At 51.6% G+C, this 26,698-nt stretch overlaps 1 protein-coding gene and 1 pseudogene across 3 annotated transcripts; one reads left to right on the top strand and one right to left on the bottom strand.

Annotated features, from left to right (window-relative positions):
- Positions 1-9,081: 9,081 nt before the first annotated feature.
- LOC147086795 (syncollin pseudogene) lies at positions 9,082-10,373 on the bottom strand (annotated as a pseudogene).
- Positions 10,374-10,979: 606 nt separating this feature from the next.
- LOC147086794 (uncharacterized) lies at positions 10,980-25,585 on the top strand. Of its 3 annotated transcripts, none has more exons than XM_085978975.1 (3): positions 10,980-11,340; positions 12,835-12,868; positions 23,377-25,585. In XM_085978975.1, exons 1-3 carry the CDS (start codon positions 10,995-10,997, stop codon positions 23,405-23,407), a joined length of 411 nt encoding a protein of 136 aa, XP_085835101.1. In that variant the 5' UTR covers positions 10,980-10,994; the 3' UTR covers positions 23,408-25,585. The 3 variants fall into 3 exon arrangements, with proteins under 3 accessions (XP_085835101.1, XP_085835102.1, XP_085835103.1); XM_085978976.1 differs by having other exon boundaries at positions 11,004-11,340; positions 12,824-12,868; XM_085978977.1 differs by lacking the exon at positions 12,835-12,868 and having other exon boundaries at positions 11,004-11,340.
- The last annotated feature ends 1,113 nt before the right edge of the window (positions 25,586-26,698 follow it).

Here is a 26,698-nt window from a genome sequence, read left to right as displayed (position 1 = left end):
CTGGAACGCACTGCCTGAGAGGGTGGTGGAGGCAGATTCAATCGTGGCTTTCAAAAGGGAGTTGGATAAGTACCTGAAGGAAAGGGCTGGGGGAGTGGGACTAGCTGATGGGCTCTTGCAGAGCGCTAGCACGGGATCGACGGGCCGAATGGCCTCCTTCTGTGCTGTAACCATTCTATGATTCTATCTTTAATTCAGGTTTGCCTTTTCCCCATGTGAGAACCCCAATCTTTCTTTTGCTCTCTCTAACGTACACAGGATTACATCAGATATAGGGCACAGAAACAGGCCATTCGGCCCAACCAGTCCATGCCGGCGTTTATGCTCCACTCGAGCCTCCTCCCGTCTTTCCTCATCTAACTCTATCAGCGTAACCCTCTATTCCCTGAAAGTATAATTACAGTCCTAGCCCTTTCGGGCTACCCCAGATCAGACGTATTCCCCAGACGTTCACCTTCAACTTAAGTTAGAGATAGCCGAATTCTACAAGACGCTTAAATGGGTCTAAAGGTTCAGACTATCTCTCCCTAAAGGAAAGGAACGACTGACGATGTTACCGTCCTCCAGATAGCACTTTTAATAAGCTTAACTAGACTGTAACCTTCCGGATATTATAAGGGTCCGGAATACCCCACAGGACTCTGCAACTCTTCACCAAAGAATATACAGAGATTTGAGTTTGTGAGTTTTATACAGAAATATTAATTTGAGACAATTCTAAAAATATATAAATGTATTAAAGAACCGACATGTAGTTAACAGCTGGTGAGTCCATCGCAACATTACCGTCCAAAAACAAATAGCTTACATTTCTTGTTTCTCAGAGATCCTTATTTTCAAGTCTTAACTTTGTTACATTTCAACTTTTCTTACTTATTTCTAAATCCAGAACATCCACCAAAATCAAATAATAGTACCTCTTTGATTACCCGGGACTCAAAGTTAAAGACTTACAGAGTTGCCTCTGAAGAGTTGAGAAACGCTTTGCCCGTTCAGCGAGTTCTACCTTTCTATTGAAAAGGTCTATGTTTTATACTCTTTTTGCAGTGGTTTATTCTTTGAAGTTTCTGCTGATGTAAGCTAATTGTCTTTATTGACACCTCTGCTGAATGCTTTCTATCTTACTGTCAATTCAACTATTGCATGCATAATTATGTCTCTACGTTTAGGTGTTTCAAAAACCATCATAAAAACAATGACAGCAATGATTTCTGTTTGATGCCATTCTTATCAAAGATTTTCCATTTCATTCTGAATATTGGCTTTACTGGTTTTTGCAGACGTTGTGACTCCGTGGTGATCCAAGTTTAATACCAACACAATGTGATTGCTTGGTGTCATCTATTGAAGTCATGTCTTCAAAGTCTTCTTGTTGGTATGGTTTTTACTATGTATAAATCAAAACCACTTTAACTGAATGTTTCATGCATTTCTAGCTATCTCAATTGGTTGCATATTTAATCTTATGTTTCCTGTCATCCAAGTTTAACATAAAAACTATTTGACCAGCAGGTGTTTCTTTTACTTGATGTCATCCTTTCAAAGGCGCATGGTTCTTTTAATGTTTGTGTTTCTGTTCCAACGTGTTAGTTTATAACACCTCACTTGGGCCTTTTCATTGTGTTGGCTGCAAACCGTCGACCTTTCGGAAGCACCAATGGTTTCCTTCAATCTTTCGTTGTTTTAGTATTTTTAACTAATTCCCATTTCAAAGCTTGTGTTTTTTTACAACTTTGTTTAACAACTGATCTTATCTCAGAAGCCTGTATTTCTGTTTACAGCTTACGTCTCTGAGGTTTTTTAGATTTTTAAACCCAGTTTCTTATGTATTAATATCTTAATATTGGCTTATTGCTTCACATCCCTTCTTCCTCATATGCTTGTCCAGCCTCCCCTTAAATACTATTCGCCTCGACCACTCCCTGTGGTAGCGAGTTCCACATTCTCACCACTCTCTGGGGAAAGAAGTTTCTCCTGAATTCCCCATTGGATTTCTTGGTGACGATCTTATATTGATGGCCTCCAGTTTTGCTCTTCCCCACAAGTGGAAACACTCTCTCTGTATCCACTCTATCAAAACCTTTCATCATTTTAAAGACCTCTATTAGGTCACCCCTCAGCCTTCTGTTTTCAAGTGAAAAGAGATTCAGCCTGTTAACATAGAAACATAGAAGATAGGAGCAGGAGTAGGCCATTCGGCCCCTCGAGCCTGCTCCGCCATTCAATGAGATCATGGCTGATAATCCAAACTCAGTACCCTGTCCCTGCTTTCTCCCCATATCCCTTGATCCCTTTAGCCTCAATAAATATATCCAACTCTTTCTTGAATATATTTAATGAACTGGCCTCCACTGCCCTCTGTGGCAGAGAATTCCACAGGTTCACCACTCTCTGGGTGAAGAAATTCCTCCTCATTTCAGTCCTAAATGGCTTACCCCTTATCCTTAGACTATGACCCCTGGTTCTGGACTCCCCGGCCATCCAAAACATCCTTCCTGCATCTAGGCTGTCCAGACCTGACAGAATTTTATAGGTTTCGATGAGATCCCCTCTCAATCTTCTAAACTCCAGTGAGTATAAGCCCAATCGACACAATCTCTCCTCATACGTCATTCCTGCCATCCCAGGTATCAGCCTGGTGAATCTTCGCTGCACTCCCTCCATGGCAAGAACGTCCTTCCTCAGGTAAGATGACCAAAACTGCACACAATACTCAAGGTGCGGTCTCACCAAGGCCCTGTACAACTGCAGCAAGACATCCTTGCTCCTGTACTCGAATCCTCTCGCTACAAAGGCCAACATACCATTTGCCTTCTTAACCGCCTGCTGCACCTGCATGCTTACCTTCCGCGACTGGTGCACAAGGACACCCAGGTCTCTTTGCACTTCCCCTTCTCCCAATCTATTGCCATTCAAATAATAATCTGCCTTCCTGTTTTTGCCACCAAAGTGGATAACCTCACATTTATCCACATTATAGTGCATTTGCCATGTTTCTGCCCAATCACCCAACCTGTCCAAATCGTACTGGAGTTTCACGACATCCTCCTCACAGCTTACCCTCCCACCCAGCTTTGTGTCATCTGCAAATTTGGAGATATTACATTCAATTCCCTCGTCCAGATCATTAATATATATTGTGAACAGCTGGGGTCCTAGAACCGATCCTTGCGGTACCCCACTAGTCACTGCCTGCCACTCGGAAAACGACCCGTTTATTCCAACTCTTTGCTTTCTGTCCGCCAACCAGTTCTCTATCCAAGTCAATACCTTGCCCCCAATCCCATGTGCCTTAATTTTGCACGCTAATCTCTTATGTGGGATCTTATCGAAAGCCTTCTGAAAGTCCAAATACACCACATCCACTGGTTCTCCCCTATCTATTTTACCAGTTACATCCTCAAAAAATTCCAGTAGGCCCAGCACGGTGGCATAGTGGTTAGCACTGTTGCCTCACAGCGCCAGGGACCCGGGTTCGAATCTGGCCTCGGGTGACTGTCTGTGTGGAGTTTGCACATTCTCCCCGTGTTTGCGTGGGTTTCCTCCGGGTGCTCCGGTTTCCTCCCACAGTCCAAAGATGTGCGGGTTAGGTTGATTGGCTATGATAAAATTGACCCTTAGTGTTAGGGGGATTAAATACATGGGGTTACGGGGATAGGGTGGGATATGTGTTGGTGTAGGGGTTACGGGGATCGGGTGGGATATGTGTCGGTGCAGGCTCGATGGGCCGAAATGGCCTCTATCTGCACTGTGGGGTTTCTGTGATTTCTGTGATTAGTCAAGCATGATTTACCTTTTGTAAATCCATGTTGACTTTGTCCAATCCTGTCACTGCTTTCCAAGTGCTCTGCTATTACATCTTTTATAATAGACTCCAGCATTTTCCCCACTACCGATGTCAGGCTTACCGGTCTATAATTCCCCGCTTTTTCTCTACCACCTTTTTTGAATAGTGGGGTAACATTAGCTACCCTCCAATCCATGGGTACCATTCCAGAGTCGATCGAGTTCTGGAAGATGACCAGCAATGCATCTACTATCTCTAGGGCCACTTCCTTAAGTACCCTGGGATGTAGACCATCAGGCCCTGGGGATTTATCAGCCTTCAGTCCCATCAATTTTCCTAACACCATTTCCCTACAAATACTGATTTCTTTCAGTTCCTCTCTTTCATCAGACCCTATATTCCCCGACATCTCTGGGAGGTTATTTGTGTCCTCCTTTGTGAAGACAGAACCAAAGTATGTATTTAGTTGGTCAGCCATTTCCTTGTTTCCCATTATAAATTCCCTTGATTCTGACTGTAAGAGACCTACGCTTGACTTCACCAATCTTTTTCTCTTCACATATCTATAAAAGCTTTTACAGTCAGTTTTTATGTTCCCTGCAAGCTTACTCTCATATTCTATTTTCCCTTTCTTAATTAATCACTTTGTCCTCCTTTGTTGACTCCTAAACTGCTCCCAATCCTCAGGATTATTGCTTTTTCTGGCCAATTTATATGTCCTCTCCTTGGATCTTATGCTATCCCTAATTTCCCTTGTTAGCCACGGTTGAGTCACCTTTTTTGTTTTATTTTTATGCCAAACCGGGATGAACAAATTCTGTCGTTCATCCATTCAGTCTTTGAATGTTTGCCATTGCCTATCCACTGTCAACCCTTTGAGTGCCATTCCCCAATCAATCCTACCCAACTCGCTCCTCAGACCATCGTAGATTCCTTTATTTAAATTGAGGACCCTTGTCTCTGAGTCAACTACTTCATTCTCCATCTTAATGAAGAATTCGATCATATTATGATCGCACCGACCCAAGGGGCCTCGTACAACAAGATTGCTAATTAATCCTTTCTCGTTACATAATACCCAGTCTAAGATGGCCTGATCTCTGGTTGGTTCCTCGACATATAGGTCCAGGAAACCATCCCGTAAACACTCCAGGAATTCCTCCTCCACAGTATTTTTACTAATTTGGTTCATCCTTTCCTGATATGAATACCCTCGCATTTCTGGTATCATCCTTGTAAATCTTCTCTGCACCCTCTGCAGTGCCTCTATATCCTTTTTATAATATGGCGACCAGAACTGTGCGCAGTGCTCCAAGTGTGGTTTAACCAAGGTTCGATACAGGTTTAGCATAACTTCCCTACTTTTCAATTCTATCTCTCTAGAAATAAACCCTAGTGTTTGGTTTGCTTCTTTTATGGCCTTGTTAACCTGTGTCGCAACTTTTAGTGATTTGTGTATTTGTACTCCGAGATCCCTTTGTTCCTCTACCCCACCCAGACTCGCACCCTCCAAGTGATAAGTGACCTCCCTATTCTTCCTACCAAAATGTAACACCTCACATTTATCTGTGTTGAACTTCATTTGCCAATTATATGCCCATTCTGTAGGTTTATTAATGTCCTCCTGTAATTTGTCGCAGTCCTCCTCAGTATTGACTATCCCCCTCAAATTGGTGTCATCCGCAAACAAAGTGAGAATTTTAGTTTTCTCACTTCCTTGTTCACTGTCTGGGAGAATTCTACCTTTTGATTGGCTGCTTGTAGAGCCTGCTGGTGCCACAGCAGCTCGCATAAGGGGATCCCCACTATGGTCAGCTGACATGAACTGATGCTCCGAAGACACCAAGTACTCGACTCGCGGGGGGGGGGGCGCATGATCCTTGTGCGGGGCGCGCATCGCTTCGTCGCTGGCCGTGCATTCCGGGGCCGCTGTACGTTATAACTCCGATCTCAGTGTAGAACACAGCCACAGGGAGCGTGCAACTCAGGAACCAGGTCCTGATCTCACTCTAGAACACAGCTAGAACACAGAGTAACGCATGAGCCAGGTCCTGATCTCACTCTAGAACACAGAGTAACTCATGAACCAGGTCCTGATCTCACTCTAGAACACAGCTAGAACACAGAGTAACTCAGGAGCCAGGTCCTGATCTCACTCGAGAACACAAGTAGAACACAGAGTAAAGCAGGAGCCAGGTCCTGATCTCACTCGAGAACACAAGTAGAACACAGAGTAATGCAGGAGTCCGATTATGATCTCACTCTAGAACAGCTAGAACACAGAGTAACTCAGGAGACAGGTCCTAATCCCACTCTAGAACACAGCTAGAACCCAGAGTAACTCAGGAGACAGGTCCTGATCTCACTTGACAACACAGCCCCGGGGACAGTGTTAATACGAGTCAGGTCGTGATCTCATTCTAGAACACAGCCTCCGGGACAGTTTTAATACAAGTCAGGTCTCGATCTCACTCTAGAACACAGCATCGGGGACAGTGTTCATACGAGTCAGTTCCTGATCTCACTCTGGAACACAGCCCCGAAGAGAGTGTTAATACGAGTCAGGTCCCGGTCTCACTCTAGAACACAGCACCAGGGACAGTGTTAATACGAGTCAGGTCCCGATCGCACTCTAGAACACAGCACCAGGGACATTGTTAATACGAGTCAGGTCCCGATCTCACTCTAGAACAGCCCCAGGGACTGTGTTAATACGAGTCAGGTCCCGATCTCACTCTAGAACACAACCCGGGGACAGTGTGAATACGAGTCACGTCCCGATCTCACTCTAGAACACAGCCTCAGGGACTGTGTTAATACAAGTCAGGTCCTGATCTCACTCTAGAACACAGCCCCAGGGACAGTGTTAATACGAGGCAGGTCCCGATCTCACTCTAGAACACAGCCTCAGGGACAGTGTTAATACGAGTCAGGTCGTGATCTCACTCTAGAACACAGCCCCGGGGACAGTGTTAATATGAGTCAGGTCCTGATCTCATTCTAGAACACAGCCTCCGGGACAGTTTTAATACAAGTCAGGTCTCGATCTCACTCTAGAACACAGCATCAGGGACAGTGTTCATACGAGTCAGTTCCGATCTCACTCTAGAATACAGCCCCGGGGAGAGTGTTAATACGAGTCAGGTCCCGGTCTCACTCTAGAACACAGCACCAGGGACAGTGTTAATACGAGTCAGGTCCCGATCTCACTCTAGAACACAGCACCAGGGACAGTGTTAATATGAGCCAGGTCCCGATCTCACTCTAGAACAGCCCCAGGGACTGTGTTAATACGAGTCAGGTCCCGATCTCACTCTAGAACACAGCCTCAGGGACTGTGTTAATACGAGTCAGGTCCTGATCTCACTCTAGAACACAGCCCCAGGGACAGTGTTAATACGAGTCAGGTCCCGATCTCACTCTAGAACACAGCCTCAGGGACAGTGTTAATACGAGTCAGGTCCTGATCTCACTCTAGAACACAGCCCCAGGGACAGTGTTAATACGAGTCAGGTCCCGATCTCACTCTAGAACACAGCCTCAGGAACAGTGTTAATATGAGTCAGGTCCCGATCTCACTCTAGAACACAGCCTCAGGGACAGTGTTAATACGAGTCAGGTCCCGATCTCACTCTAGAACACAGCCTCAGGCACTTGGGGGCACCTGACAGTCCTGGATCTGAGCTCCAGAAAGGTACAGGAGTGGAGTGGGAGAATTGTGTTGCAAAAGGTGAGCAGGAACAAGTGAGAGCTCCTAACTCGAGCACCGGAACGATCGACGGGGCACAGAATTTACAAGGACACGGAGGCGTAGCAGCAGGCACACTTGATGTTTTATTCAAAGACTGCAAGTGAGCTTAAAGAGACAGATCCACATCTTTCCAACAAGCCCCGATCGTCCCAAGAGCAGCATCGCGATCAGATCAGCAGAGATAAAGTGGACAGTTTTGAAGGGAGGGCTCCCAGCTTGGAGGCTCCCCTGTCGGAAGCTCGCATCGCAGGATCGGTAAGAGGCGTTAAGGGGGTTCCATCGAAAGCGGTGAGCGGCGTGAGCACTCCGTCCCTTCCCGACAGCCTGGAAACGTGACACGAGATCCGCAGCAACCCCCCAAATACCTCGTCGTTTCGGCCGAGGCCGTTTCGGGGTTGGATGGCGGGCAGCGTGGCGGCAACACCATCCCGTCGCGGGTTCCCACGGCGATACAGCGGAACGCCGCGTTACGGCTCGGAGGGAATCCCGAGTTCTCCGGGGTAAGGAGCCGCTGGGATCTTCCTCACTCGATAGTTGAACCATCGGAGAGTCTGTGAAATCAAACCGCTTGGCCGGTTAAACTGGTGAAAATCCATGTAGGTGGGACAAACTTTGGCAGGAGCATAGCCAGGAGAGTCGGAGAGGCCTCAGGCCCCGCCACACGCCGATGCAGCCCGCGCGGTTCAAAAGGGGCACACGCTAAGTCGTGAGGGACGGGGGTGGTGGAGGGGAGCGGGAAACCGCGTCAGTCGGTCATTCGCAGGGCTGGGAGTGTTTAGCGGGGGTTGCGGTAGGGAGAGAAGGGGAGTCCCTCTCCAAGTGGGGGCAGGCGGAAGAATCGTAAACCCGTTAACGGAACAAGCGGAGGAAATCTCGCCCCTCCCGCCGGGTACGCGGCGGGGCCCCATTTAGTGGAAGCGAGGGGGAGAGAGCGGGCCGGACTGGCGATGGCCAGGGACGTTGGGGGAGAGGAGGAGCGTTGGGGGAGAGGAGGAGCGTTGGGGGAGAGGAAGAGCTTTGGGGGAGAGGAGGAGCGTTGGGGGAGAGGAGGGCCGTTGCGGGAGAGGAGGAGCGTTGGGGGAGAGTTGGAGCGTTGGGGGAGAGGAGCATTGGGGGAGAGGAGGGCCGTTGGGGGAGAGTTGGAGCGTTGGGGGAGAGGAGGAGCGTTGGGGGAGAGGTGGAGCATTGGAGGAGAGGAGGAGCGTTGGGGGAGAGGAGGACCATTGGGGGAGAGGTGGAGCGTTGGGGAAGAGGAAGAGCTTTGGGGGAGAGGAGGACCGTTGGGGGAGAGGTGGATCGTTGGGGGAGAGGAGGAGCATTGGGGTAGAGGTGGAGCGTTGGGGGAGAGGAGGACCGTTGGGGGAGAGGTGGAGCGTTGGGGGAGAGGAGGAGCGTTGGGGGAGAGGAGGACCGTTGGGGGAGAGGTGGGTCATTGGGGGAGAGGAGGAGCGTTGGGGGAGAGGTGGAGCGTTGGGGGAGAGGAGGAGCGTTGGGGGAGAGGTGGAGCGTTGGGGGAGAGGAAGAGCTTTGGGGGAGAGGAGGAGCGTTGGGGGAGAGGTGGATTGTTGGGGGAGAGGAGGAGCGTTGGGGGAGAGGAGGAGCGTTGGGGGAGAGGAGGACCGTTGGGGGAGAGGAGGAGCGTTGGAGTGTTGGGGGAGAGGAGGAGCGTTGGCCGGGGAGGGTGAGGGCTCAGCGGTTTGCGGTTCATCAGCGGCAGGTACAGTAGTAGGAGGTAATGGAGTTGTTCCAGTTGCCAAAGAGGCCCTTGCCCACCTCCTCCAGGCGGTACTGGATGCCCGTGCGGAACGTGTGGCTTTTGCCGCGCTTGTTGATCTTGTTCCAGACGGTCAGCTCGCAGCGAGGTCCCACCACCAGGGAGGAGACCCTGTTGTTCCACATTTGCTTGATCAAAGACACATCCGCCAAGCTCATGATGTCGAAGAAGGCTCCGCCGCAGCACTGGTCGTAGAGGACATTGGCGTTCGCAAAGAAGCGGGCACAGACCCTCCTGCCATTCTCGTCCTTTAGGGTGGAGGGCTCTGGGCACATGGCGTAGGCGCCCGCCAGGAGCAGGGTCATCACGATCAGCTGGACTCCGTCCATGCTTCTGTTTCACCAGGGGGGCCGAGCTGGAAGAGGTTTCCAGGAGAGCCGAGTGAGACGCTCTCCGAACCGCCTGGGTTATATACCGAGCGCTCGGGCCTTATCTCTCTGCTAGCTTCGTTAATGATCGACCAACCCAGTCATTCCAGGTGGAAAAACTTGCGATTCTGACCTTGCGTTAAGGCGAGGGTCCCGCCCTCCTTGTGGCTGGGAAATGAGCTCCAATGCACAGCAGCCTCGGGGTTAATGGACGGCGATAATGAGGAGGTTTCAGGGTCATCGAAACAGCTGCTGATTATGCAGAGCTCCCAGCTTGATGGGGACAGTGCAGAGGGAGCTTTACTCTGTATCTAACCCGTGCTGTACCTGCCCTGGGAGTGTATGATGGGGCAGTGTAGAGGGAGCTTTACTCTGTATCTAACCCGTGCTGTACCTGCCCTGGGAGTGTTTGATGGGACAGTGTAGAAACATAGAAGATAGGAGCAGGAGTAGGCCATTCGGCCCCTTGAACCTGCTCCGCCATTTAATGAGATCATGGCTGATCATCCAATTTCAGTACCCTGTTCCTGCTTTCTCTCCATATCCCTTGATCCCTTTAGCCTTAAGAAATATATCCAACTCCTTCTTGAATATATTTAATGAATTGGCCTCTACTGCCTTCTGTGGCAGAGAATTCCACAGGTTCACCACTCTCTGGGTGAAGAAATTCCTCCTCATCTCTGTCCTAAATGGCTTACCCCTTATCCTTAGACTGTGACCCCTGGTTCTGGACTCCCCGACCATCGGGAACATCCTTCCTGCATCTAGTCTGTCTAGGCCTGTCAGAATTTTATAAGTTTCAATGAGATCCCCTCGCATTCTTCTAAACTCCAGTGAGTATAAGCCCAATTGACCCAATCTCTCCTCATACGTCATTCCTGCCATCCCAGGTATCAGTCTGGTGAATCTTCGCTGCACTCCCTCCATGGCAAGAACATCCTTCCTCAGATAAGGCGACCAAAACTGCACACAATACTCAAGGTGTGGAGAGAATGTTTCCACTTGTGGGAGAAGCCGAAACTAGGGGCCATGAATACATTTATATCGCGCGTTCAATGTCCCAGGACCCTTCACAGGAACGTAAATCAGAGCCACATCAGGAGATATTAGGGTCAGGTGACCAAAAGCTGGGTCGAAGAGGTCGGTTTTAAGGAGCGTCTTAAAGGAGGAGAGAGGTGCGGAGAGGTTCAGGGAGGGAATGTATGTGTCTGGTCCAGTTGAACTTCAATGTCGCACCTCCATTCTCCAAACATGTGCTGAATCCTGGCGCATGTGCTCATTGCTTTTGCGCATGCGTGTTATCCAAGCCCAAGGATGGCGCAACGTAAACACCTCGAGTGCGCATGCGTAAGGGCGGCGCTGGCGAAGGCGCTGTGCCGTACGAGCCGGGAGGGGACGATCAAATGCGCAGCCGCCGTGCCGTACGAGCCCGCCATACGAGCCGGGAGTGGAGCAGCGCTGCGCAGGCGCGGTGCCGTACGAGCCGGGGCGCGGTGGATCAAGCGGCGGCCATGGTGTGCGAGCTGTTGCTGCTCTCCGCCGTCTGGTTCCTCTTCGTCGCCTTCTGGCTGGAGACCGTCAGCGTCTGGCTCTTCCTCTGCCACTTCTACCAGCGGCGCTGGGGGCCGAGCGGCGACGGCGGTGGCGACGCCATTGAGCGGTGAGCGGGCGGCCTGAGGGGAGACATCCGGGCCACTGGCACATCCGGGTATTGGGGTCTGCCAGATAGTGGGCCATAGGGGGCAATGCACTGAGGGTGCCAGATAGTGGGCCATGCACTGAGGGTGCCAGATAGTGGGCCATGCACTGAGGGTGCCAGATAGTGGGCAATAGGCAGCAATGCACCGAGGGTGCCAGATAGTGGGCCATAGGGAACAATGCACTGAGTGTGCCAGATAGTGGGCCATAGGGAGCAATGCACTGAAGGTGCCAGATAGTGGGCCATAGGGAGCAATGCACTGAGGGTGCCAGATAGTGGGTCATAGGGGCAATGCACTGAGGGTGCCAGATAGTGGGCCACAGGGAGCAATGCACTGAGGGTGCCAGATAGTGGGCCATATGGAGCAATGCACTGAGGGTGCCAGATAGTGGGCCATAGGGGGCAATGCACTGAGGGTGCCAGATAGTGGGCCATAGGGAGCAATGCACTGAGGGTGGAGCAATGCACTGCCAGATAGTGAGATCTTCCAACTTTCAGCACCTCAATAGCGAACGTGGGATCTCTTACATCCACCCGAGAGGGCAGTCGGGGGGCTACGGGTTTAACTTCTCATCCCAAAAGAGTGCCCCTCCGACAGTGCGGCGCTCCCTCAGTACCGCCCCTCCGACAGTGCGGCGCTCCCTCAGTACCGCCCCTCCGACAGTGCGGCGCTTCCTCAGTACCGCCCCTCCGACAGTGCGGCGCTCCCTCAGTACCGCCCCTCCGACAGTGCGGCGCTCCCACAGTACCGCCCCTCCGACAGTGCGGCGCTCCCTCAGTACCGCCCCTCCGACTGTGCGGCGCTCCCTCAGTACCGCTCCTCCGACTGTGCGGCGCTCCCTCAGTAGCGGCGCTCCCTCAGTACCGCCCCTCCGACAGTGCGGCGCTCCCTCAGTGCGGCGCTCCCTCAGTACCGCCCCTCCGACAGTGCGGCGCTCCCTCAGTACCGCCCCTCCGACAGTGCGGCGCTCCCTCAGCACCGCCCCTCCGACAGTGCGGCGCTCCCTCAGTACTGCCCCTCCGACAGTGCGGCACTCCCTCAGTACCGCCCCTCCGACAGTGCGGCGCTCCCTCAGTACTGCCCCTCCGACAGTGCGGCGCTCCCTCAGCACCGCCCCTCCGACAGTGCGGCGCTCCCTCAGTACGGGCACCAGGGGAGTGTCGGACCTGGATTACGGGGCTCGAGTCTCTGGGGTGGGGGGCACGAACCCACGACCTTCTGACTCCGAGGGGAGAGGGAGACCTGATGAGGCATGGCCAACGTGGAGCTTGAATCGGACGGCGGAGGGGGTTTATGAGGGCACGGTACTTTGTTTGGTGTTGAGCTGGGATGTGGCTAACGGAACCTTGCACGAGCATTAGTGTTAGTGCAAGCGTGCAAGCAGATATTTCACCATTCCCACTCGTGTGATCCGACAATGACGGAATTCCCTCCTGTTCCCAGGGTCTCCGCAGATGAACCAGGGCAGCTCCTGTACATCTTGGGAAGGTAAGGCTGTATTGACATTGCGGATTGTCTGTCGAATTAATAATCCCGTCTGTCGCGGTGTGGGGCGGAGGACATTTTGGCTAACGTAAGAGCAGGAGTCGGCCATTCGGCCCCTTGAGCCTGCTCTGCCATTCAATAAGATCGTGGCTGATCTTCGACCTCAACTCCACTTTCCCGCCCCGATCCCTCGATTCCCCTCGAGTCCAAAAATCTCTCGATCTCAGCCTTGAATATACTCAACGACTGAGCCTCCACAGCCCTCTGGGGCAGAGAATTCCAAAGATTCACCGCCCTCTGAGTGAAGAAATTCCTCCTCATCTCAGTCCAAAATGGCCGACCCCTTATCCTGAGACTGTGACCCCTGGTTCCAGACTCTCCAGCCAGGGGGGAAACAGCCTTTCAGCATCTACCCTGTCAATCCCCCTCAGAATCTTATATGTTTCAATGAGATCACCTCTCATTCTTCTAAACTCCAGAGAGTATCGGCCCAATCTACTCAATCTCTCCTCATAGGACAGCCCTCTCATCCCAGGAATCAATCTGGTGAACCTTCGTTGCACCGCCTCCAAGGCAAGTATATCCTTCCTTAGATAAGGAGACCAGAACTGTGCACAGTACTCCAGGTGTGGTCTCACCAAGGCCCTGTACAATTGTAGCGAGACTTCCTCACTCTTATACTCCAACCCCCTTGCAATAAAGGCCAACCTGCCATCTGCCTTCCTTATTGCTTGCTGTAGCTGCATGCTCGCTTTCTGTGTTTCTTGTACGAGGACACCCAAATCTCACTCAACACCAGCACGGTGGCATAGTGGTTAGCACTGTTGCCTCACAGCGCCAGGGACCCGGGTTCGAATCCGGCCTCGGGTGACTGTGTGGAGTTTGCACATTCTCCCCGTGTTTGCGTGGGTTTCCTCCGGGTGCTCCGGTTTCCTCCCACAGTCCAAAGATGTGCGGGTTAGGTTGATTGGCTATGATAAATTGACCCTTAGTGTTAGGGGGATTAAATACGTGGGGTTACGGGGATAGGGTGGGATATGTGTTGGTGTAGGGGTTACGGGGATCGGGTGGTGTAGTGTATGTACCCGTCTACCTTTAAGGGAACGATTGAGTGTAACCGTTCACCTTTAAGAGAACTACTTTAGGTGTGGCACTATTTGATTGGCTTCTGTATACGGTAATACCGACAGTGACCACACCAGTATATAAGTGATGTTACAGGATAACTAGGGCAGATTCGCCCGGACCTTCGAACAGTAAAGACCTGTTTGTTTGTTATTTCTGAAGTCTGTGTATTTATTAACTGCACAACCCACAGACTTTACAGTGGCGACGAGTCCGATCGTACCCTGCGGCAAGATTACCAAAGCAAGAAGAGCGTCGAAGAGAGGCAACCGCCCTCGTCGTGCTGCTGGAAGAAAACACGAGGCTGCAGCAGGAGAAAGGTGGAAGACTTTAGCAACAAAAGCTTCCGTCTGCAACAGGCACTGACTACCCTTCTGCCACGGTGCGGAGTGAGCCGATCAGCAGGAAACAAGGCGGCCGAAGAGACTGTGAGTAGGGGAAGGTGTAGAGAATATCCGGAGGATAAGGGCAGAGCACTCGACCTCGGTCGAGGGGGAGCTGAGCCGGTCAAAAGTCGGGTCCAACGGCGTCGGGTGACAGCTGGACCACGATCGGCGGGAAAAATCCGGGCAGCGACCGCAGCCACGAAGCGCTGAGCCTGCGAGTAGGCGCGGGAAGAGAAACCCAGCCGCAGCCGGGGAGGGAAACACCGGTCTGCGAGAGGGCTGGGGGAGGCGAACGGGAACCGTGCAGGTGAGAGCCGGGTGTGGAGAGAGAGACTGCGAGGAGCCAGTCCAGCGGCTGAGCTGTTCTCCACCAACGGGGTAATCGGAGCCGGCAAAAAAACCGAACGTGCGGGAGTGGGAGAGCGAACAGGAGCCGAGAACGGGGAGAGAGACTGCGCGAGAGCCAGTCCAGCGGCTGAACTGTTCTCCACCTACGGGGTACCCAGAGCCGGTAGAACCGAACGTGCGGGAGAGGGAGAGACAGAGCTGAACACGGGGAGAGAGAGACTGCGCGAGAGCCAGTCCAGCGGCTGAACTGTCCTCCGTTAACGGGGTGTACCCAGCGCCGGTAGAGCCGTGCGGGCGGGAGGAAAAGACAGAGCCGAGTAAGGGGAGCTGTGCGAGAGCCAGCCCAGCGGCTGAACCTGTCCGCTGTGGGGAAAGCGTACCCCTTACACCAGGGAGAGACGCGGGAAGCCGCCATTAGGCGGAGAAGACGACAGAGGCGGGAAACCGCCATTGAAGTGGGCGGGGAGAGAAAGGAAGAGCGGGAAATCGCCATTTTCGCAAGAAAACCGCCATTTTAGAAGAAAAAAAAATTATAAATAATACTTAAAGAAATACGGTGCTGCTTCAAAGAAAGAAAGATGCCTAAGCGAGGGAATATTAACGATTTTAATTCTGAAATAGAAGACTGGGCCACGTACGTGGAACGCATAGAGATCTATTGCGAAGCCAACAAAATAGAGGAAGACGACAAGGCGATAACATTGCTAAACTCGATGGGGGCAAAAACATACGGGCTCTTGAAGCATCTAATAGCACCAGCTAAACCAGCGGATCAGACCTTCGAAGAAATTGTGGCTGTGCTGAAGGACCATTTGAACCCCACACCATTGATGCTGGCTGAACGATTCAAATTCTACGCAAGAACGCAGAAGAAAGACGAAAGCAATGCGGAATACTTGGTCGAACTGCGTAGGCTAGCGAAATACTGCCAGTTCGGAGGGAATCTGACAGAGGCACTGCGGGACAAGTTCGTATGCGGATTGTCCAAAGAAGGAACGCAGAAGCGACTACTGGAAGAAAACGACCTCACACTGGACAGGGCTGTCCTCATAGCTGCATCACACGAAGCCGCAGCGAAAGGAACGGCCGAAATGCAGCTAAAGGCGGCGGCACTCGGGGTGGACCAAATTACTTCGAGCACAACAAAATGCTACCGTTGTGGGAAGACCACGCACGACCAGAATCACTGCTGGTTTAAGAACCAAGAGTGTCGGAAATGTGGCAAACTGGGTCACATCGCGAAGGTATGCAGGTCCGGGAAAAAGACCAACAATCAACGGAAGCCACCACAAGAAAAGTACAACAAGGTACACGAGGTGGCTGAAAAGAGTTCAGACGAACAGAATTCAGACTCAGACCCAAACAACCAGGAGCTGGGTAGTCTGAAGATCCACAATGTGGGGAAAGAAACTGATCTACAAACGATTTGGGTCGTACTAAAAATAGCTGGAGTCCAAGTACGAATGGAGCTGGACACTGGATCAGCTCTGTCAGTCATCAACCGAAGGGACTACCACCGGCTATTCTCTCACATATCTTTGAGAAATACCAAGTTCGTATTACAGACATACACGGGGCATAATGTATACCCCATGGGGAAAATAAGAGTCAAGGTGAGAGATAGAGGGAAAGAACACCCAAGAATGAATTTGTACGTATTACCTGAGGGAGGACCACCACTTCTAGGACGGGAGTGGATTAAGAAAATAGACATGGAATGGCACTACCTAAAAGCCATAATGAAGGAGGATTCGGTGCAAGCTATCAGCTCAGATTCTGAGATGGATGACGATAAGACCAATTCAAATATGCATGACAAGGCTAAAGGGGACTTGCCGACGATGGGGAAGGAAACAAAGACATGCAGAAAGACTTATGTCACCAAGAAGAATAAAGTTACAGAGCAGAACTCCAGGTTGACAGAGAATTCTGAGCCTGTTCAAGCTAAGGATTCATCCACGACGGAAGAACACCGAGCTCGGACTCAGACTTATGTCAAAGTACGACAACAATTAGAACAGTGGAGTGACCGTCTCGTACAAGAGATGAAAAATATGGAAAAGTTCTGGGACACTGAATGGGAGAACCTGGAAAGACAACAGAGACAGCTAGCTCGAGAAAAGAGCGACCATAGAGCCATCGTGGCCAAGTACCGATCACATCTCCCTGAAACTGTTCAGGAACTAGACTATTTACAGAACGACCTAAAGGAAGCGGAATCTTCAGGAAGCCAGGATTTTATCCCAGTTCATCTCTACGACTCGTTGCAGGCAGAGTGTAACAAGTTGAAGGAACAGTATGAACGGGCCCGGACTACAATCCTGGAAGGGGTTAACTCGGCAACCTCCGAAAAGCTAGTTTTAGTGAAAGCATATGAACAACTAAAGTTTGAACATGAGCGAGAATTACAAAGGCTGCAGGAAATGTTTGACGAGCTCTAGGCCAAGACAGACTCATCGGTAGAGATTCCATCCGTAGATGGAAAATTAGAGGTGGAAGACATAGCAGAACGTGAAATTCAAGATGTCCAAGAACTCGTTAAATTATTGAAGGAAACCCAAGACAAATATGAGGCGGCAATGGCAGAGGTCCAACAACTTGAAGAACATATTCAACTAGGAATCCGGGCAGTGGAAGGAAAGGCCAATGGAAGGAACACAGAGACTGTAGGAATGGCCCCTGATCAGGAGTTAGAGAACACCAAGGCGCAATTTCTTCGAGCGCTTAAAACCAAAGGACCGGAGGAAAGGAAGGTGAAAACATTGGAGGGAAAGGTGGATGAAATGGAGAAGGCGCTAATCCACAGTGTCCCCGTAGAAGAGTTAACGGCCAGCCAACTCTTATACACGCTGAGGGACAAGACTCCAAAATGGGAACACGAGTTTCAGGGTTCAAAGGGAAAGAATTCGGAGCTTCCAAAAGTCACGGAGAGAGCTGAGGGGGCAACACAGCTTGCACATGGATGTCAAAAGTATGCTGAATTATGTCAAGGGGAGCAGAAGAATGCGGATACAGCTACTTCAGTAGAAGGATTAAATAGCCTGATAACGGAATCCCCGATGGAGGGGAAGGTATTGAACTCACAAATGAGGCCAGGCGTGAAGGAATGGCAGACATCCCAGGAAGAGCGGGATGAATATGAATGCTTGAAGAAGTCTTTTCAAGAAAGATGGTCAGAGAAGGAACCACCATCGGCTAACGTCCAGTTGGATAAGAAGGAAGTAGAAGGGCCCCTCACTGGCCTAACTCAGGACGACCCCGAATACTATCCTGACCTATTGAGTGACACTGAATATTACGAGGATCTGATCTGCCCAGTTTGTGATGAAAACTCCCAAAGTACAGAAATCCGCATGAAGCACTTAAGGTCCAATGAACATAGAGAGTTGGTGGCGCTACAGATGGCCGCAGAGAAAGGAGCTCCGAGAGTTTCAAAAAGGCAGAAAAGAAAAAGAAGAAGCAGGAGATAATAACTGTCTAAAATACTATCATCTCAGGCGGGACACCATGAAAAGGAGCTAAATTAGTTGAAAACCCGAAAATTATCAAGACAGCCAGTTGGTTGTAAAAGTCCGCACTGCTGGTTCAACAGGACGGAAGGTCAAGCTGTTAACGTTAAGAAAAAGGCTATGGAGGAGTCACGCTAGCCATGTGAACCGGCTACACCAAAGAGATGCTGTTCGGAATGAGTCAAGATCAGAGACTGAATCTATGAACTGTTTCCGCAGAGACTGAACCTGTGAACTGTTCCCACCGAAAGTATATCTGTAAACTGTTTTATATGACGTTGACTCCACCGGAATTATCTCTGTAAATTGTTAGTTCTCCACCGAGAGCATATCTGTAAATTGTTATGTGAAGTTGAAGATATGTATGTTTAACGGGGACCCTGTAAGTAATAAGCTAAAAAGGGAGGATTGTCGTGTATGTACCCGTCTACCTTTAAGGGAACGATTGAGTGTAACCGTTCACCTTTAAGAGAACTACTTTAGGTGTGGCACTATTTGATTGGCTTCTGTATACGGTAATACCGACAGTGACCACACCAGTATATAAGTGATGTTACAGGATAACTAGGGCAGATTCGCCCGGACCTCTGAATAGTAAAGACCTGTTTGTTTGTACTTCTGAAGTCTGTGTATTTATTTACTGCACAACCCACAGACTTTACAGGTGGGATATGTGTCGGGGCAGGCTCGATGGGCCGAAATGGCCTCTGTTTGCACTGTGGGGTTTCTGTGATTTGAAAGTTTCTCACCATTTAAAAAATAATCTAGACGAGGGAACTAGATGTAATATCTCCAAGTTTGCAGACGACACAAAGCTGGGTGGGCGTGTGTGCTGTGAGGAGGATGCTGAGAAACTCCAGTATGATTTGGACAGGTTGGGTGATTGGGCAGATGCAGTATAATGTGGATAAATGCGAGGTTATCCACTTTGGTGGCAAAAACAGGAAGGCAGATTATTATCTGAACGGCAATAGATTGGGAGAAGGGGAAGTGCAACGAGACCTGGGTGTCCTTGTGCACCAGTCGCTGAAGGTAAGCATGCAGGTGTAGCGGGCGGTTAAGAAGGCAAATGGTATGTTGGCCTTTGTAGCGAGAGGGTTCGAGTACAGGAGCAAGGATGTCTTGTTGCAGTTGTACAGGGCCTTGGTGAGACCACACCTTGAGTATTGTGTGCAGTTTTGGTCGCCTTATCTGAGGAAGGATGTTCTTGCCATGGAGGGAGTGCAGCGAAGATTCACCAGACTGATACCTGGGATGGCAGGAATGACGTATGAGGAGAGATTGGGTCGATTAGGCTTATATTCGCTAGAGTTTAGAAGAATGAGAGGGGATCTCATTGAAACTTATAAAATTCTAACAGGACTAGACAGACTAGATGCAGGAAGGATATTCCCGATGGCGGGGGAGTCCAGAACCAGGGGTCACAGTCTAAGGATAAGGGATAAGCCATTTAGGACAGAGATGAGGAGGAATTTCTTCACCCAGAGAGTGGTGAACCTGTGGAATTCTCTGCCACAGAAGGCAGTTGAGGCCAATTCATTAAATATATTCAAGAAGGAGTTGCGATAGATTTCTTAAGGCTAAGGGGATCAAGGGATATGGGGAGAAGGCAGGGACCGGGTACTGAATTTGGATGATCAGCCATGATCTCATTGAATGGCGGAGCAGGCTCGAGGGGCCGAATGGCCTACTCCTGCTCCTATCTTCTATGTTTCTATGTTCCCGAGGTCGGAAAGAGGAGGTGGGGGGGGGGGTGGTGCGGAGGGGGCAGGGAGGTCACCCATGGACGGGTCGGTCATGTTAACACGGCGTTGGGTTTGCATTGGTTTGCTGGAGTCCGGAAGACCAAGGGAGGGGGGGAAAGGAGTGACAAAGTCCCGAGAGAGAATGCGCACCAGTGGACAAGTGTCTTGACTTCACAGCAGGGAGGAGGGCCATTGTGTAGGACCGGGTGTTTGGAGTTCAGCAGAAGCTGGAAAGGGAGGCCCAAGGGAATGATCACCATAATGGTATCAGTATTGGCCAGAATGGTCCCAGGGATGAGGGACTTCAGTGATGTGGAGAGACTGGAGAAGCTGGGGTTGTTCTCCTTAGAGCAGAGAAGGTTAAGGGGAGATTGATCAGAATGGTACCAGGGATGAGGGACTTCAGTGATGTGGAGAGACTGGAGAAGCTGGGATTGTTCTCCTTGGAGCAGAGAAGGTTAAGGGGAGATTGACCAGAATGGTACCAGGGATGAGAGACTTCAGTGATGTGGAGAGACTGGAGAAGCTGGGGTTGTTCTCCTTAGAGCAGAGAAGGTTAAGGGGAGATTGACCAGAATGGTACCAGGGATGAGGGACTTCAGTGATGTGGAGAGACTGGAGAAGCTGGGGTTGTTCTCCTTAGAGCAGAGAAGGTTAAGGGGAGATTGACCAGAATGGTACCAGGGATGAGGGACTTCAGTGATGTGGAGAGACTGGAGAAGCTGGGGTTGTTCTCCTTGGAGCAGAGAAGGTTAAGGGGAGATTGACCAGAATGGTACCAGGGATGAGGGACTTCAGTGATGTGGAGAGACTGGAGAAGCTGGGGTTGTTCTCCTTGGAGCAGAGAAGGTTAAGGGGAGATTGACCAGAATGGTACCAGGGATGAGAGACTTCAGTGATGTGGAGAGACTGGAGAAGCTGGGGTTGTTCTCCTTAGAGCAGAGAAGGTTAAGGGGAGATTGAATAGAGGTATTCAAAATTATTAAGGGTTTAGATAGAGTAGATTACATAGGATGTGCAGCACAGAAACAGGCCATTCGGCCCCTCTGCTCCGTGCCGGTGTTCCTGCTCCACACCAGCCTCCTCCCGCCCCCTCTTCATCTCACCCCATCACCATCTCCTTCTATTCCTTTCTCCCTCGTGTGTTTATCCAGCTTCCTCCTTAAATGCATCGACGCTATTCGCTTCGACCACTCCCTGTGGTAGCGAGTTCCACATTCTCACCACTCTCTGGGGAAAGAAGTTTCTTCTGAATTCCCGATTGGATTTATTAGTGACTCTCTTACATTGATGACCTCCTAGTTCTGGTCTCCCCCACAAGAGGAGACACTCTCTTCTTCACCCAAAGGCTAGTGGAAATCTGGAACTCTTTCCCCCACCCCGCCCAAAAAGGCTGTCGAGGCTGGGGGTCAATTGGAAATTTCAAAACGGAGAGCGATAGTTTTTTGTTGGGTACGGGGCTAAGGCGGGTAGATGGAATCGAGGTACAGACCAGCCGTGATCTGACCGAATGGCGGAGCAGGCTTCGAGGGGCCGAGCGGCCTCTTCCTAACTGAGCAAAGGTCTCGGCCTGTGTTGCTCGGTCGCGCAATGGGGACACGGGGCTGCCCGAGATGCAAGGGCAAATACGTGCTCTGCACATGGCGTGAATAAAGCCAACAAGCTTGTTTGTTTGTGCCTTGGTTTCAGAGGGAACATCTGGCATCTTCTCTGAATTGTTTGCCTTGACTTTCGCCTTGTTTGTTCAGCAGCTAGCACAGTTCCAACGAGATAAGCTATGAGAAGACCGCACGTGTGTGCGGGCGCGTGAGTGTGTGACCCACCAATTCATCGCCGCGTTTCAGGCTCTCGACCAGATCGCTTGAGAAATCCACGTACTAACAGGTGTCGGCTTAGCTCAGTGGGTCTCGCTCTCGCCTCCGAGACAGGAGGTCGTGGGTTCGAGCCCCCACTCCACAGACTCGAGCCCCGTAATCCAGGCCCGACACTCCCCCGGTGCCAGTACTGAGGGAGCACCGCACTGTCGGAGGGGCGGTACTGAGGGAGCGCCGCACTGTCGGAGGGGCGGTACTGAGGGAGCGCCGCACTGTCGGAGGGGCGGTACTGAGGGTGCGCTGCACTGGCGGAGGGGCGGTACTGAGGGAACGCCGCACTGGCGGAGGGGCGGTACTGAGGGAGCGCCGCACTGACGGCGGGGCGGTACTGAGGGAACGCTGCACTGGCGGAGGGGCGGTGCGGAGGGGCGGTACTGAGGGAGCGCCGCACTGGCGGAGGGGCAGTACTGAGGGAGCGCCGCACTGGCGGAGGAGCGGTACTGAGGGAGCGCCGCACTGTCGGAGGGGTGGTACTGAGGGAGCGCCGCACTGTCGGAGGGGCGGTACTGAGGGAGCGCAGCACTGTCGGAGGGGCGGTACTGAGGGAGCGCAGCACTGTCGGATGGGCGGTACTGAGGGAGCGCCGCACTGTCAGAGGGGCGGTACTGAGGGAGCGCCGCACTGTCGGAGGGGCGGTACTGAGGGAGCGCCGCACTGTCGGAGGGGCGGTACTGAGGGAGCGCCGCACTGTCGGAGGGGCGGTACTGAGGGAGCGCCGCACTGTCGGAGGGGCGGTACTGAGGGAGCGCCGCACCGTCGGAGGGGCCGTCTTATAGGATGCGACGTTAAACCCGAGGTCCCCGTCTGCCCTCTCAGGTGGATGTAAAAGATCCCACGGCCACTATTGGAAGAAGAGCAGGGGGGAGTTCTCCCCGGTGTCCTGGGGCCAATATTTATCCCTCAAATCAACATCATCTGATGACTTATCACATTGCTGTTTGTGGGAGCTTGGTGTGCGCAAATTGGCCATTACAACAACAACTTGCATTTATCCAGCGCCGTTGATGTAGTCAAACGTCCCAAGACGCTTCACAGGAGCGTAAATCAGACAACATATCACACCGAGCCACATAAGGAGATATTAGGGACCGGCGACCAAAAGCTTGGGTCAAAGAGGTCGGTTTTAAGGAGCGTCTTGAAGGAGGAGAGAGAGAGGCGGAGAGGTTTAGGGAGGGAATTCCAGAGCTCGGGGGGCCCTGGCGCGGTCGCCAATGGCGTAGTGATGGAAATCGGGTGATGCGCGAGAGGCCGGAATTGGAGGAGCGCAGAGATCTGGGAGGGTTGTCGGGGCCAGAGATAGGGAGATAAGGGTCGTTAACGCAAGTCCTTTTTTTTTTGTGAGATCTTGCTGTGCGCACGTCGGCTGCCGCGTTTCCCACATTCCAACAGCGACCACACATCAAAAAAAGTCCTTCATTGGCTGTGAAGTGCTTTGGGACGTCCTGAGGTGGAGAAAGGCGCTGGAGAGATGCGAGTTCCTCTGACACTGCGCCGACCCTGATTTTATTTTGTTCCTATTTCCAGGCTCGACATCCCCGCGCGAATGGAGACATAACCCCGCCAGGGGCGAGCGCTTGGCAGAGGCTTGAAACCTGGCGCCGGGAAGCTGTGTCTCCGGGGCAAGGCTGTCAGAAGGAAGGAACGGCCACAGAACCAGGCCCACCAGCCCGCTCCTTTCACCCGGATGAGGACGACGGGATCGGAGCCGGGAGAAGCAGCGACATCTTGACACGGGCAATCCCCGGGGAACCTCTTGGCTTGCCCACGGACTCGGCCGCCCTTGCTGTTAACCGTCCACGTAATTCGCGCTCCTGTCTGGCTCGCCAAACGGCGTTCAAACGCATTAAAGCGTGCGTGTGCGAGGGGAATGTTAAGAACGTATGGAACGGGAGCCAGGAGCAAGGCCGCACATCTCCTTAAACCAACCCTACGCTCCTCGACGATCCGAATTTCTTCCCCACGGCAATTCCAAGAAAAATTATAATTAATTTTTTTTAAAATACAAATTCCCTCGAGGGATTCTCAGCCAGGACCCTTCCCGCCCACCCCCTCCCCGGACTTTGTGAGGGGGGGATTAATCGTCCTGTTCCCAGGCTGCTAATCGGCAGAATTGGACACTTCTGCGATGCCTGCCGCGGGCGAATAGCCGGCTGTGAGAACGGCCGCGGGAGCTGTGCTTGAGGGGTGGGGATGGGGGAGGTTAATTGAACGGGATATTTAGCCCGTCGGATCCCATCGTGTACAGGAGGGGGGGCGGGGGAAATTTCTAAGAGATTTGGAATTATGAGTTAAGCTTTCCGCGATAGATTGCAGAATGGGGCGGTGGGTGGAGGCCGACTTTTTATCTGGCTGGACTTCCTGTTTGGTGGGGTGAGGTTTATCGTTTCCCTGAGACGTCGGTACCGACGAGTGTCCGTTTGATTTGGCCGGTCGACCAGGCCCCTGCTGATCCTCTTCGAACACCGCCCCTTTCCCCGCTTCTCATCGTCAGCCTTTGCCCCTCACGTTAGTGGTGGCTTCGCGAGTGCTAGCCGCGGGTTGAGTCGCTGTTCCTTCCGTGTACCTTCGCCCCCCGCCCCCCCCCCCCCCGGACCAAACCTGAGCTCTGGGGAGGGGGAATCACCGATCCGACGCGTGGCCTGGGGGAGGCGGTTTTCTCAAGCGGGACTCTGGTTAACCCCGGCCTCTGCCGCACTGTGAGGAGGGGGGTTAACTGTCCTGCTCCCGGCCATGAATCGAGCTGGGCCGTGGTGCCTCCCACGGACGAATAGCGGGTGGCCTGCCCTGGGAGTGTTTGATGGGACAGTATAGCGGGAGCTTTACTCTCTATCTAACCTGTGCTGTACCTGCCCTGGGAGTGTTTGATGGGACAGTGTAGAGGGAGCTTTACTCTGTATCTAACCCGTGCTGTACCTGCCCTGGGAGTGTTTGATGGGACAGTGTAGAGGGAGCTTTACTCTGTATCTAACCCGTGCTGTACCTGCCCTGGGAGTGTTTGATGGGGCAGTGTAGAGGGAGCTTTACTCTGTATCTAACTCGTGCTGTACCTGCCCTGGGAGTGTTTGATGGGACACTGTAGAGGGAGCTTTACTCTGTATCTAACCCGTGCTGTACCTGCCCTGGGAGTGTTTGATGGGGACAGTGCAGAGCGAGCTTTACTCTGTATCTATCCCGTGCTGTACCTGCCCTGGGAGTGTTTGATGGGACAGTGTAGAGGGAGCTTTACTCTGTATCTAACCCTGTGCTGTACCTGCCCTGGGAGTGTTTGATGGGGACAGTGTAGAGGGAGCTTTACTCTGTATCTAACCCGTGCTGTACCTGCCCTGGGAGTGTTTGATGGGGACAGTGTAGAGGGAGCTTTACTCTGTATCTAACCCCGTGCTGTACCTGCCCTGGGAGTGTTTGATGGGGACAGTGTAGAGGGAGCTTTACTCTGTATCTAACCCGTGCTGTACCTGCCCTGGGAGTGTTTGATGGGGACAGTGTAGAGGGAGCTTTACTCTGTATCTAACCCGTGCTGTACCTGCCCTGGGAGTGTTTGATGGGGACAGTGTAGAGGGAGCTTTACTCTGTACCTAACCCGTGCTGTACCTGCCCTGGGAGTGTTTGATGGGGACAGTGTAGAGGGAACTTTACTCTGTATCTGAGACTCGAGAACTCAAACCCTCATGTTGTTGAGCTTAAGATTTACAAGCTTGTTGTAAAATAAATTAAAAATGAATCATGAAAGAAATTGATCCTGTGTTGAAATTATTGTCCTTGTGTTTTAAATTCATATAACTTAACTATTTCTCACCGACCCTCTTTTCTTAGTGTACTCTCTCACTGATGATTACTGTGTCGTAGAGACGTGCTGATTTAAGCCAAAGGATTGGGAGGGTAGAGAACAGCAGAGAGGGAGCCACATTATCACCTGCACATGTCACAGTAACAATTGTCAGAGGAAGGAGCTGTGACTGGGATCGTTTACAGAGCCGGCAGATTTACATCGATTCGACACCACGGAACCAGGCCATTCGGCCCCTCCGCTCCGTGTCGGTGTTCCTGCTCCACACCAGCCTCCTCCCGCCCCCTCTTCATCTCACCCCATCACCATATCCTTCTATTCCTTTCTCCCTCGTGTGTTTATCCAGCTTCCCCCTGAAATCCGTCGACGCTGTTCGCCTCGACCCCTCCCTGTGGGAGCGAGTTCCACATTCTCACCACTCTCTGGGGAAAGAAGTTTCTCCTGAATTCCTGATTGGATTTATTAGTGACTCTCTTATATTGATGGCCCCTAGTTCTGGTCTCCCCCACAAGTGGAAACATCTTCTCTACGTCTACCCTATCGAAACCCCTTCATAATCTTAAAGACCTCCATCAGGTCACCCCTCAGCCTTCTCTAGAGACAAGAGTCCCAGCCTGTTCAATCTTTCCTGATAGTTAGAACCGCTCAGTTCTGGGATCATCCTTGTAAATCTTTTTTGCACCTTCTCCAGTGCCTCTATCTCTTTTTATAATATGGAGACTAGAACTGTGCACAGAGCCCCAAGTGTGATATGGAGACCAGAACTGTGCACAGTGCTCCAAGTGTGATATGGAGACCAGAACTGTGCACAGTGCTCCAAGTGTGATATGGTGACCAGAACTGTGCACAGTACTCCAAGTGTGATATGGAGACCAGAACTGTGCACAGTGCTCCAAGTGTGATATGGAGACCAGAACTGTGCACAGTACTCCAAGTGTGATATGGAGACCAGAACTGTGCACAGTACTCCAAGTGTGATATGGAGACCAGAACTGTGCACAGTACTCCAAGTGTGATATGGAGACCAGAACTGTGTACAGTGCTCCGTGTGATACGGAG

The sequence above is a fragment of the Somniosus microcephalus genome, unplaced genomic scaffold (genome assembly GCF_052327205.1).
Source record: "Somniosus microcephalus isolate GS21.2 unplaced genomic scaffold, FLI_Smic_1.0 unresolved_chr7, whole genome shotgun sequence".
NCBI lineage: Eukaryota > Metazoa > Chordata > Chondrichthyes > Squaliformes > Somniosidae > Somniosus > Somniosus microcephalus.
The sequence above is the reverse complement of the archived record's forward strand: the minus strand, read 5'-3'. Positions and strand labels throughout refer to the sequence as shown.

What these genes read in the sequence shown, in the direction of transcription:
- LOC147086794 (XM_085978975.1), top strand. Translation starts at nt 10,995, where the DNA reads ATGGCGCAACGTAAACACCTCGAGTGCGCATGCGTAAGGGCGGCGCTG. An exon ending in GGTGGCGACGCCATTGAGCG is followed by an intron (nt 11,341 to 12,834) that starts GTGAGCGGGCGG and finishes GGGTCTCCGCAG; the next exon opens with ATGAACCAGGGCAGCTCCTG. An exon ending in CTCCTGTACATCTTGGGAAG is followed by an intron (nt 12,869 to 23,376) that starts GTAAGGCTGTAT and finishes TCCTATTTCCAG; the next exon opens with GCTCGACATCCCCGCGCGAA.